Source organism: Chiloscyllium plagiosum, chromosome 28 (assembly GCF_004010195.1).
Source record: "Chiloscyllium plagiosum isolate BGI_BamShark_2017 chromosome 28, ASM401019v2, whole genome shotgun sequence".
In the NCBI taxonomy this organism is placed as follows: Eukaryota; Metazoa; Chordata; class Chondrichthyes; order Orectolobiformes; family Hemiscylliidae; genus Chiloscyllium; species Chiloscyllium plagiosum.
In genome coordinates, this window is record NC_057737.1 from 6,814,608 (window position 1) to 6,827,003 (window position 12,396).

General features: G+C 43.1%; 1 protein-coding gene across 1 annotated transcript in view; it reads right to left on the reverse strand.

Annotated features, from left to right (window-relative positions):
• Nucleotides 1-12,396, reverse strand: part of dph1 (diphthamide biosynthesis 1) — a 579,143-nt gene that overhangs the window by 27,941 nt on the left and 538,806 nt on the right. The window contains exons 9-10 of the mRNA XM_043718169.1: nt 4,305-4,383; nt 332-466 (exon numbers count right to left, since the gene is read on the reverse strand). Coding sequence (XP_043574104.1) covers nt 332-466; nt 4,305-4,383 — 214 coding nt within the window. The remainder of the gene's footprint in view (nt 1-331; nt 467-4,304; nt 4,384-12,396) is intronic.

The following is a 12,396-nucleotide window of genomic DNA, read 5'->3' on the forward strand; positions in this document are numbered from 1 at the left end:
TATGCTACTCTCTCCCCACCCCCACCCTCCCCTAGCTTATCTCTTCACGCTTCAGGCTCACTGCCTTTATTCCTGATGAAGGGCTTTTGCCCGAAACATCGATTTCAAAGCTCCTTGGATGCTGCCTGAACTGCTGTGCTCTTCCGGCACCACTAATCCAGAAGGTGACAGCATGTAAGCCTGCCCCGAACACAGAGGCCTGACTGATTGGTGCACACCATGCCATCCGTACTTGCTCTTTGCCAGATTTTCCTTGGCAGAGAATCCCTTTCGCACAGATCATCGACAGCAGCAGGAGATGAAATAAGACTCACAGCGAGTCTCCACTCACCTCCATAGCCTTCCTGCTCCTCCTTACGGGTTGGTGAGTCACATGATTGACAGTCCACGGACCGAGTGACTGGTTGGCATAGAAATCCATCGGGTAGTGATGTTGCCACTCGATCTGTTTGAGAGCTACAGCTGCCTAGACACAGACAGAGGAAACCAGAACTCTCTGAAACTGTAGGATACACTTGGTCACATCTTCCTCACAGAAACAAAACTAGCAGTTTATCACTCATCTAACTAGCTGTACTGGCTTAACATTCCTCTAACTAGCTGTACAGGCTAGCTAACCTGCTGTACTGTATTCACGCCTTCCCCTTGGCTGATTCAGATATTTTCTAATCAACTTGTTCAGAGATGTTATTACACACCTCTGGAGCAGGTGAACTTGAACCCAGGCCTTCTAGCTCAGAGGCAGGGACACTACCACTGCGTCACAAGGGCCTGACCCTTGGCTGTTTCATTATTTTGCCCTTAATTGTCCCGGGATGAAGGGTTAGTCGGGTAAGATGATCGATAATCACCTCCTCCCAGACAACCAATGATTACCCCTGTCTTATCTTTTCACAGGTTTTGTGTCATTGGGCATTTACTGCCCAATCCAACGTCCCTGGCAACAGTGGGGAGGGGGCAGAAGGGGTGATGGAGAAGGATTTTGTGATGCTGGGTGAGTAGGTGAGTTGCCTTCTTGAACCGTTGCAATTCATGTGATGTAGGGACACCCAGAGTGCTGTATGGAAGCTATCTGCAGGATTTTTACCCGGCTACAATGGCAGTATATTTCCAAAGTGGAACTCAGAGTTCTCTTTTGAATTGTCAGGGTTTCCTAAAAGCTGAGGAGAATGTAGAACTTGGGTATTTTGACCCCAAAGTCCTTGGACAGATTGTTAACAGGCCCATCTCAAGCTCCTTTCACACACAGTGAACTAGTTGGGGGGGGAGTCTCTTTTTTTTGTTATATTCTTGCCTCAGTTACGAGTTGAAAAATCGCTGCCCCTTTGTGCTGGAGACTGACAGTGATGAGAAACTGCAAGTTTTGTGTCAGTGCCAGGATTTATGCAGTTTATCTGAGTGAATCAGGACTGCCTATGTGACCTTTACTCTTAAGCAGTGCAGACAGTAGATAAAATGAATGAACCTGGTCTGGTGGCTGTTCCCTCTCTCTCTCTCTCTCAGATAGCCTTATCCTGAATAATTGATATAATTAATCTTTTTATTTCATTTCCTCTCTGTGCGCAGTTAAAGCTTAATTATCAATTGTTTGCTGCAAATTACAATTGCATTATTTCCCCCACATTATTTAGCAATCGATGCTCTGTTTGCTGATTGATGTCCTGAAGCTGCACTGCACTCGATCTTCTTGTTATATTTGTTTACTTCTAAGTGACTTTCTTAAAAAATCTGTAATTCTTTTCCTCTCTTGGTCAAATCTCTGCTGAATGGGCCATGACCCTATTCTTACAGGTTGTGCTGTCAGCTTGACTTCACTGGAGGCCACTCAGGGAAGGTGGAGAGGATTTGAAAGTGGGGAGTGAGGCCATGGTGGGAGGGAAGGATTAATCCATTTGGATTTGGGTTGCCAGGAGTCTCCAAGGATTAAAGATGAACCTGAAGTAGCTCCACAGGAAGCCGGTATCCCGTCACCAAGTCCCCCTTAATTTACACGCAGAGAGTCCTTGATGCTGATCCAACTCCCTCAGAGCCAGCTCTCTAAGTGAACAGGATGTCTGATACTCCTGTTCTTATAGAATCCCTACAGTGTGGCACAGGCCATTTGGCTCATCAGGTCCACAGCGACTCTCCAAAGAGCATCCCACCCTGACACACCCCCATTTCCTGTCCCTGTGACCCTGCATTTCCTATGACCAATCCACCCTAACCTGCACGTCTTTGGGCTGTGGGAGAAAACCAGAGCACCCGGAGGAAACCCACTCAGACACTTGGGAACGTGCAAACTCCACTCGGATAGTCACCTGAGACTGGAATCTGTCAGCCAGGGCTCCATGATTGGATCAGATTAACAGCCCTAAACAGGGAACTCATACTCAATGAGGTCCACCTGGCTGACCTCATTACAATCACTACAGAACCTCCAGGAACAAAGACTTTAATCTGACAAAAACCCACATAAAAAACCCTTCACACTCTTTTGTTCACATGATAGAAATGTCAAAAGTGGAAGGGCAAAAGGCTTATTGATTTACAATCAAGAAACATCCAATCAGGAATTGAAGAATATTTATTTTCCAATTGGAGAGGGTGAGTTCTCAGGAAATTAATAATGCATCAGGAACATAGACTGAATAAAGATGTTGTAAGTAAACATCGGTAAAGAGGAAACTAATGGAATGAAAGAACGACAAATCCCTAGACTTGACAGTTTCCTTCCAAAGTTATTAAAGGAAGTAGGGAGCACAATGAAGACAGCCAATCCATAATCTTACAGATACAGGAGTTATCCCTCTGAATCGGAAAATTGTACATGTCCCTTCACCTTTTAAGAAGGACGGAAGAGGAAAACCAGGAATTTATAGACTGTTAGGCTAACATCTGTGGTGGGGATATTATTGAAGTCTGTAATCAAGGATAGGGTTAACTGAATACTTTGAAAATTTTCAAATAATGTGGAAGAGCCAGCATGGATTCATGACAGGTGTGTCATGTCTGTCAAACCTCATTGAACCTTTTGTCGAGGTGACTAACATAATGGACAGGGGAACATCTACGGATGTTACTTATATAGACTTCCAGAAGATATTTGATGACGTCCCACACAAGAGTCTGTTAACTAAAGTACAGGTCTATAGAGCTGAGAGCAAATTACTGAGGGTGGTAAATGCTTGGAACCCCCTTCCACAAACAACGGTTATGCCAAATCAGTTGCAAATTTTATATGTAACGTAGATGAATTTTTGTGAAGCAAAAGTCTTATGGGACCTGGGCCAAATGCAGGTATATGGAGTTAGGCCATAGATCAGCCATAAACTCATTGAATAGCAGACTTGAGGGACTGAATGGCCTACCCTTGTTCCTATGTTGACCATTATATCTAATTGTCAAGGTCCCTTTGATCCTCAGTGCTTCCCAGGGTCCTACCATTCATCATGTATTCCCTTACCTTGTTTGTCCTGTCCAAGTGCATCACCTCACATTTATCTAGATTGAATTCTATTTGCCATTGATCAGTTTATCTGACCAGCCTGTCCATATTCTGCAGTAATCTAACCCTATCCCCCTCACTATTTACCACTAATTTTCATATCATCTGTGAACTTACCGATCAAGTCAATCAACTTACAATCAAGTTTAAATCATTTATATATACGACAACAACAACAAGGGCCCCAACACTGACATAGAACTCCACAGGACATAGGCTTCCACTCACAAACACATTCCTCCACTATCACCCTGTCTTTCCAGCCACTCAGCCAATTCTAGATCCAATTTGCCATATTTCCTTGGATATCTTTGCTATGAGTGTCCCATGCAGGACTTTCTCAAAAGCCTTGCTGAAGTCTAAGCAGACTACATCAAAAGCATTGCTGTTATCCACACACACCTGGTTACATCTTTGAAAAATTCAATTAAGTTGGTCGATGTAAATTAGTAATCTCTCACTTTCTGCCTTGAACATACTCAATGACTGAGCTCCCACAGTCCCTTGGAATACAGAATTCCAAACATTCACTAAGGAAATTTTGCTTCATTATTTTGAGACTCTGTTCCTGGTTTTAGATCCCACAGCCATTGTACCTGCAACTACTCTGTCTATCTGTGTAAGGATTGGTCAGTTTAAATCCTTGTACAGGTCTGATGAGCCCAATGGCCTCCTTCTGGGATACGTGATGACAATTCCATGATCTACAGCACCCAGCAGATAACTCAGAGCAGAATAATGAGATCCCACCGTATTCCTGTGGAGAGGAACACCGACAGTTTGACCTCACCACTACTCTGTTCGTCTGGCTACTTACCTCATACGGAGTGAGCAGGGGTTTAGAAAATGCCTCTCCCCAGTCAATGGAAAGTCTCGGACAGGCGACCTGGACCCATCTAGGGAGAGAATACAGTGGCACACTCTGAGTGAAGGTCTCATCAGCAAAATATGCAAAGACAACAACAACCGCAACTTGCATTCAAATAAAACCGTGAACATGGTCCAACATCCCAAGACATTCTAAAAAGTGAGTGAGTTATCAGTTTTAAACACAAAGACTTTTATTAAGAATAATCAATTCAATCTATTAGCAAATTGCGTCAGTAGTCCTTTTAAGTTAGAAAAATGTCCTGAGGCCATTGCACAGGAGTAAGAACCAGATAAAAAACTGACACTAAAGCAAAGGAGGAGGCATTAGTACTCATGACCAAACGCTTGGTAGAAGAGGCTTTGCAAAGAGTTTTAAAGGAAGAGAAAGAAGCAGTAAGCAGGGAATCCCAGAGCTTGGATGGCTGAAGGCATGGCTGCTATTGGTGGGATACAGGAAATTAGTGATAGACAGACTGGAGAAGGGCAGGCAGCTTGGAAGATTGCAGGGCAGGAGGAAGCTACATGGACAGCAGAGCCGCTCTGCCTATAAGAGGTGGGGGCTGAACTTTGATGTTGCATTCCCAACACTCTCACCTTCTCCAAGATACAGCAATGTCTCATGAAACAGCACCCATTCTCCCAACTCCTTGAACCCTCCTGTTACTGTGAGGAGGGAGGGCTGTCCTTTTTTGTGGTATCTGTGTCTAACCCCAACTTATTCCCAGCTGGCAATGAGTGCAGGTGGGGAGCAAGTGCTGTGAATGAAGTTGGACACCTGAAATAGACATGGAACTAAGCAATGTCCTGCAGACACTAAATATTTCAGAGGCTAAATTAATGATTCCCACTGTAAGACAGCTCCTGAATATTTCATGCCGACTGTCTGCAAAGCTACTGGTCATGGAGGTAAGATACAACAACTTCCAGGTTTCCCCAAGCCACTGGGTTTCTTTGATCTTTCATTTGCCAGTCTGGCATATTGTGGATGTGTTATGATCCCAGTTCACATTATTACAGGTAGACAACCCTTTATCCGAAATCCTGAAATCTGAAAAGCTCTGAAATCCAAAGGCTTTTTTGTTAAGTTTTTTTTATCATTAACGAGGTTGTTTGGTATGCAAATAGTTAACCAAAATCCACACCCACTCGATGCGCGCCACTCAGATGCGATGGGGGGAGAAGGCGTGGCCCAACACTGGAAGGCCTCACCTCTGTTTCAGGGCCTGTTTTACTCAAAGTGAGTCTGCTGTTAGGTAAGAGTTTTAAAAATTTCACCATTAAACTCACTTATTCTGAAATTCGAAAACTTCTGAATTCCAGAAACCAGCTGGTCTCGATAAAGGATTATGCACCTGTACTGAGCATGTCAAATCCCAGACTGAAATCAGGCTTGATAGATCATATTTTGTTTTTTGTTTGGTTTTAACAAGCTGGTCGCTGATTGAAACAAAAGCATGCAATGTGTAAATTTGGTTTTAAAAAAAAACGGAAGTTTATTACACAAAGAAATTAACAAAAATAGAATAAACTAAACCATTTCCATAGAACATATATTTAAAGATTTGGGAAATACATGGTTAAAATACAATTAATTCTGAAGTCATCCCTTCACAGTACTCACACCAGAGAGAATTCTCTCCTTCACTCTTATAAGGTTTAATTGAACGGAGGCTTCAACTCCCAGTCTTTAGAATCTGACAGCCTCTTCTAGGAGCTTTCATATAAGACAGCTGATACATTTTCAGCTTCAAATAATCCCTTCAGGGCTTTAACTAAACACTTCTGCTCTGGAATTTATACTAAATTTGAGGTAACTTTTTTTTAACAATTCTAACTATCTTCTCTGTTTCTTAGGAGCAAATACTTTACACATATGCCTTCAGCCAAGACTCCTACAGAACTGCCCAAATTGAAACTAATAAAACCCCCATTCTTTTCCTAAGTTACCCTGATCAAAAAATATTGTTCTGCCTTTTGAAGCTGCAGCTGAATGTATAATTGTTTGCATTGTTTGCTGGTAAAATCCTCCCAATGTAAACAAAAACTTATTACTCTCCAGGAATTCTCTCACACTGTATTTTAAACTAAATCACTATGACTACAAAAATAAATTAATAATTAAACCTTTCAGATGTATGGAAAACCCATGTGGCATAAGTCCAAACTCAAAACTCCAAAATAAATGATATTAAAATGTTCAAAAATCACACCTTCCATCATAGTTGTAGGGGCACTGGTCCTATTAATGGGAGCCATAAGGAAGCGTTAAGTGTAAGAGTTGTGGTGCTAATCCTGTACTCTTGCATTGGACCATCCATCTCAGCCACTGCGAGTTTGTTGAGGGGGTGGGGGTGATCTGAGCCTTTCAGTATTTTAATTTTGAAGCTTCTTTTTCTTGACCGGGGTGGGGTTCCACCAGCATTTGGGACTGGGCCTCACAAACTTGGTTCTAAGTGGCTGATCAGCTGCAGAGGCATCACCACCCCATTCTTGCTTGCTGTCCACTCCACATGGTTTTCACCACGAATTGCAATCAGGACCAGGAGTTTCCAGATGTTGTTCTAGCCCTTGTCAGTTCACTCATCCCAACCTCTGTTCATCAGCAGCAAGACAGAAAGCTTAACACAGACTCAGAAACAGAACTCGCTTGATCTGATAAGTCTGGCTTAAAGTGGTGTCTTTACCATCGCCAAGATCAATACCAGTAATCCCTTCTTTAAACAAAACTGAATGAGGAAGATTCAAGTGACAGTCATTGATGCATTTGTGTATGGTGCTGCATTCATCAAGTTATATTCGTGTAGCACCTTTAATGTAATAAAACAACCCCTATGGACATCACAGGATCATTATGAAATGAAATATGACTCACAATCACTGATATCTAATTAGATGATCAAAAGCGTAGCGACGGTTTTTGAGGACGAATGTGAGGGGCAATGAGAGCTTTCCAGAGTTTGGGGCCTGGAGGCACAGCAACCAAGAGAAAGCAATTAAAATTCAAGAGTCCAGATTCAGAGCAGTGCAGAGATCTGAGGTCTCAGGGCTAGAGTAGGTTACAGAGATAAGGAGGGGTGAGATTGTGAGGAGTTCTGAAACAGGGATGAGAATATAAAATTTTATCTCTGGGATACCCGTACCAACCAACCCCACCGCCCCGTGGCTGAACACTTCAACTCCCCCTCCCACTCCACCAAGGACATGCAGGTCCTGGGTCTCCTCCATTGCCAGACCCTAACCAACCGACTCCTGGAGGAAGAACGCCTCATCTTCCGCCGTGGGACCCTGCAACCACATGTGATTAATATGGATTTCACCAGTATCCTGATTTTCCCTCCCCCAGCTTATCCCAGTCCCAAGCCTCCAACTCGGCATGGCCCTTTTGACCTGTCCATCGTCTTTCCCATCTGTCTGTTCCATCCTCCTCTCTGACCTATCACCTTCATCTAACTATTGCATTCCGCTTTTTCAGCACCACATTCTTGACGATGAGAATATTAAAATCATACTGACTATAAATACGCCAGTTGTACACCCTTCCGACAACTCCACCAACCCACCCGGGTTTCCACTGGTTCATTGGCAGGGGTCACACCTTACACACTGAAATTCTCTCTTAAACTGCTCAAACTCTCTCCTTCCGCCAACACCTTGTTAAATCCATCTCTTTGTTCTAACCTGTCCTAATTAGACCTTACATGTGCCAACATCTGATTTTTGCATGATCATGTTCCTATAAACACCTTGGGATGTTTCGTCACATTAAAGGCACTCTGTAAATAAACGTTATGGATGGGTTGTTGTTGCTGTATTTACTACCTTTCTTTTGGTGAGCTCTAATTGACCGTCCCCTGTGCCTCTGTTAGCGCCTTTAATAATTCGACTGCACCCGGCCTCTTAGCCCCTTTCACAAGCCGATTAACCTGTTGCTTTTCTTCCAGCATTTTCTATTTTTGCCTCCTTGCTGTTTCTATGCCTGGCACAGTGTCAGGCTGTATCTATGCAGGGTCACGCACACCAGGCTGGTACAGCCTCTCAGACAAGGATCATCCAGAATAAATAAGTCAGCAGAGACAACACATTTCTAGAAAGTATGCTGCGTGAAATTATAGGGGCTTAGCTCGGCATTAATCTGCACTCTGCACACGCCAGGTTCACTGGGATCATTTTTCTCGCCGGATTTGTATAAATAGGACAATTCTTTCTCAGACATAAGTGTAAAGCGACAATAGCTCTGGTCTGTAAGATGTGGTATCACCTTGATGTTGCCCTTGGCAACCCAGGCTTTAAGTTGCAGGATTCTACAATTAACATTGGCATCCCTGGGTGACTGGTCACTGTTCCTGAATCCCCTGCCCAGCTGCAAAAAAGGGAACACTGGAGGTGTCTTTTGATGCAAAGCAAGGAAATGATTTGAAACGGAAGAATTATTTCAACACGCAAAGTGGTTAGTGCTGCATTCCCAGGGGATACAACATCAGGGTTAAGTGTTAATGGACACTCATCACAACATAAATGGGCTTCAGAGGAGTTTGAACGTAAATTATTCTGCTGGAAAGAAAGAAATTTGTGAAGTTTCTGTCCTTTTGCTAAATTATTGAGATTGCTTGAAGTTTGGCGTTCTTGCATTTATCTCGCAAGGTGGATACCTTTGGCAACACGTCTCTCTCTCTCTCTCTCTCCCTCTTCAGAAATATTTATCTATTCTTTCATGAGATGTGAGTGTCACTGACATAACCATCATTTGTTACCAAACCTAAATACCCTACACTTAGCATGTTACTTGGCCATTCCACATTGCTGTGGGTCTAGAGTCACATGTAGGCCAGACCAGGTCAGGACAGTGGATTTCCTTCGCTAAAAAACCTTTTACAACCATCAAAGATAGTTCCAAGGTCAGTCTTTCTGAGACTAGTTTTCAATTCTGGATTTTTATTAATCAAGTTTAAATTCCACTAGTTACTGTGGTGGAATCTGAAACCAAGTTCCCATGAGCTTGGGTTTCTGGATTATTAGTTCAGTGACATGACAACTTCCCCCAAACTACGAATGTTCCAGGGACATCAGTTCAAATCTCACCATCTAGTTAGGGAAAAACTTGAATTAATAAAAAAGCTACCCTGCTGACAAATATGTGATCATTGTTGATTGCTGTAAAAACTCATCTGGTTCACTAATGTCCTTTAGGGAGAGAAAACCGCTATCCTTATGTGGTCTGGCCTATATGTGACTCCAGACCCACTGCATTGAGGTTGACTCTGACCTGCTGTCTGGGCAATTGGGGGTGTGTAGCAAATGCTGACCCAGCCATGATGGCCACATTCTGTAAACAGAGAAAATAATCCCATGATAGCATAAAGCATGAAAACAGACAGGAAGGTTTATGATAGGGTGGGGAACAGGAGAGATGAGATGACACAAGGTGCAACATCAAAGGGAGTGGGAATGGGACAAGTTAAGAAACAAAGGTTTGTCTAGAGAAGATGTGAATTACAAACTCAGTGGACAGCAGGTCATCACATCGTGAGTGGATATTCAATTATAATTATGACAAGGTGGTAACAGACACTGGATTGTAACAGACTGATTGGACATTTGTTATAATGGACTGACTGAAGACACTTGGTGACTGAACATCTATATTACGAAAAGAGGAGACATGTAAACTGCTGAGGTTTCCAGGGAGCAATAAACATTTTGTTAGTATTTGTATATTATTTATTATCTATTAATAATAGCATTATGTTGGATGTCTGTGCCATTTGTGTCTTCTGAATGAGAAGCAGGTTGACAAGAGGTAAAATGGATCTTTTCAAGCCCTCTGAACTAACGGCAGGGGGAGTGGGTGGACGTCATCGAGTAGGTTGACAGTGTATTGATTGAAACTGTACTGTTAATTAACAGGAAACATGAATTTTCTCTTTGGGTAACATAAAATAATTGACCAAAAAAAAAAATTACAAGTACCAGTTTGACAGCACAGAGCCACATCTGCTTTGCTCCTGTGTAATTTACCCATTAACCACACTAACAGAAACTGAAGCCCTGTTACATATGAGCCCTGAGCTATCTAAGTAGCCTGTCAGATTGGATCCATTGCTATTATTATCGCTGGAGGTTCTGGGTTCAATCCCCACTCTGAGTCTGAGCAGTTAATCAAGACCGACAGCAATGCAGCACAGATGTAGTTGCAGCATTGTCAGGACAGAAGTACAGTACCCGCACTTGTATTTATACAGTACCTTTCACAACCTCAAGATGTCCCAAAGCACCTTACTGCTGGTGAAGTGCTTTCTGAAGTTTTGTCACTACTGTAACATCAGGAACACAGCCGCTAATGTTCACACAGCAAACTCTCACAAACTATGAAATCATGATCTGTTCCTATTGAAGTGATGATATGTGAGGGATTACTGGGACTGTGTTGTCTTAGTGTTGCACAGGGTGATCAGCCTGGTCTATCTATTCCAGTCTCGTGAGCCAGAAGGTTATGGCTTGAAATGCCAAACAGACTTGAGCACATTATCTTGGGGGTGACACTCCAATGGCGTACTGAAGGAGTGCTGCACTGTTCCAGGTGCCATCCCTCAGGTGGGATGTGAAACCAAATGCCCATCTGCCCTCAGCTGGATGGAAAATATTCCATGGCAGCATTCTGAGAAAGAACCGGGGGCTTTCTTGCTGATGGTGTGCTTAATGCTGTTCCCTTGGGCAAAAACAGATCCCTGGTCCTTCTCATGTCACTGTCTGTGAGAGCTTGCTGCATGCAAATTGGTTATTGCATTTCTCAAATTAGAATTGTGACAGAACTTCAGAAGTACTTCACTGGATGTTATGAGCTTTGTGACATCCTGAGATCAGGAAAGGTGCTATATAAATTTACATTCTTGCCCTATTTGTTACAAAAATACCTTCTAGCAGTAAAAAGGAGCTCAATTTATCACAAGGAAATATGAGTCCACTTAGTATTTTAGAGCCCAGGGAGTCAGTGACCATTCTCCTTGGTTTGTAGGACTCAGTATTGTTCAACAGTCTTAAATAATGGAGGCACCTAGTCCCATGTGAGTGTTTTGACAAGGCAACCAGAAGAAGTACTGAAAATAGCCTGTGAATATATCCTGCCATGTTTGATTGTCACAACTGATAAATGGACTTACTTTAATTAAATAGGGTGACACTGGGAATTATCATGTTCAACTTAATCTTTCAATAAAATATCTACTGTAGCACTGAAGATATTGTAGGCAGCATCAGCATCAATTTATTAGAGGCACCTATCATACAAGGATGGGCTGAATGGCTTCCTTCATTTCTGTATGATTCTATGATCAGGAAGGTTACTAGGCTCACTCTGTCTGTCATAGGTTTTTTTGAGGTTCAAAGCTGCCCATATATTCTCTGCTGGTCACACTATAACAAAATTCCAATGGTCTCAACAGGAAGGATGTTTCCCCCAGTTCTGGGGTGTCTAGATCCAGGGCCCGCTGTCTCAGAATAAGACCTTGGCCATTCCGGACTGAGGTGAGGATAAATTTCTAGCCTGGAGGGCTGTAGGAAACTTGGTCATTGAGCATTTTAAGACAGATTGATAGATTTCTGGAAGTTAATTAAATCAAAGGTTATAGGGATAGTGTGGGTCAACGGTATTGAGATGGATGATCAGCCATAATAGCAGTGCAGGTGCAAAGGGCTGAATGGACTTCCCCAGCTCCTGTTTCTATCTTTCTCTGCCCCAAGATAATGGTCTCTGTCTCAGCTACTCTCCTGGCAAAGCATTCCACTCTGATAACTCACTCCTCAACACACCTCTCAGGTCCCTCACATTTCAGTTGTAAGCTCCCATCAATAAATATCACTGAGTGTGCAGGGGTGAGTGTGTGGGAGTGAGTGTCTGGGTGTGTGTGTGCGGGGGTGTGTGTGTGGGGATATGTGTGCGGGGCTGAGTGTGTGTGGGGATATGTGTGCGGGGCTGAGTGTGTGGGGGTGAGTGTGTGCGGGGCTGAGTGTGTGGGGGTGAGTGTGCAGGAATGAGTGTGCCA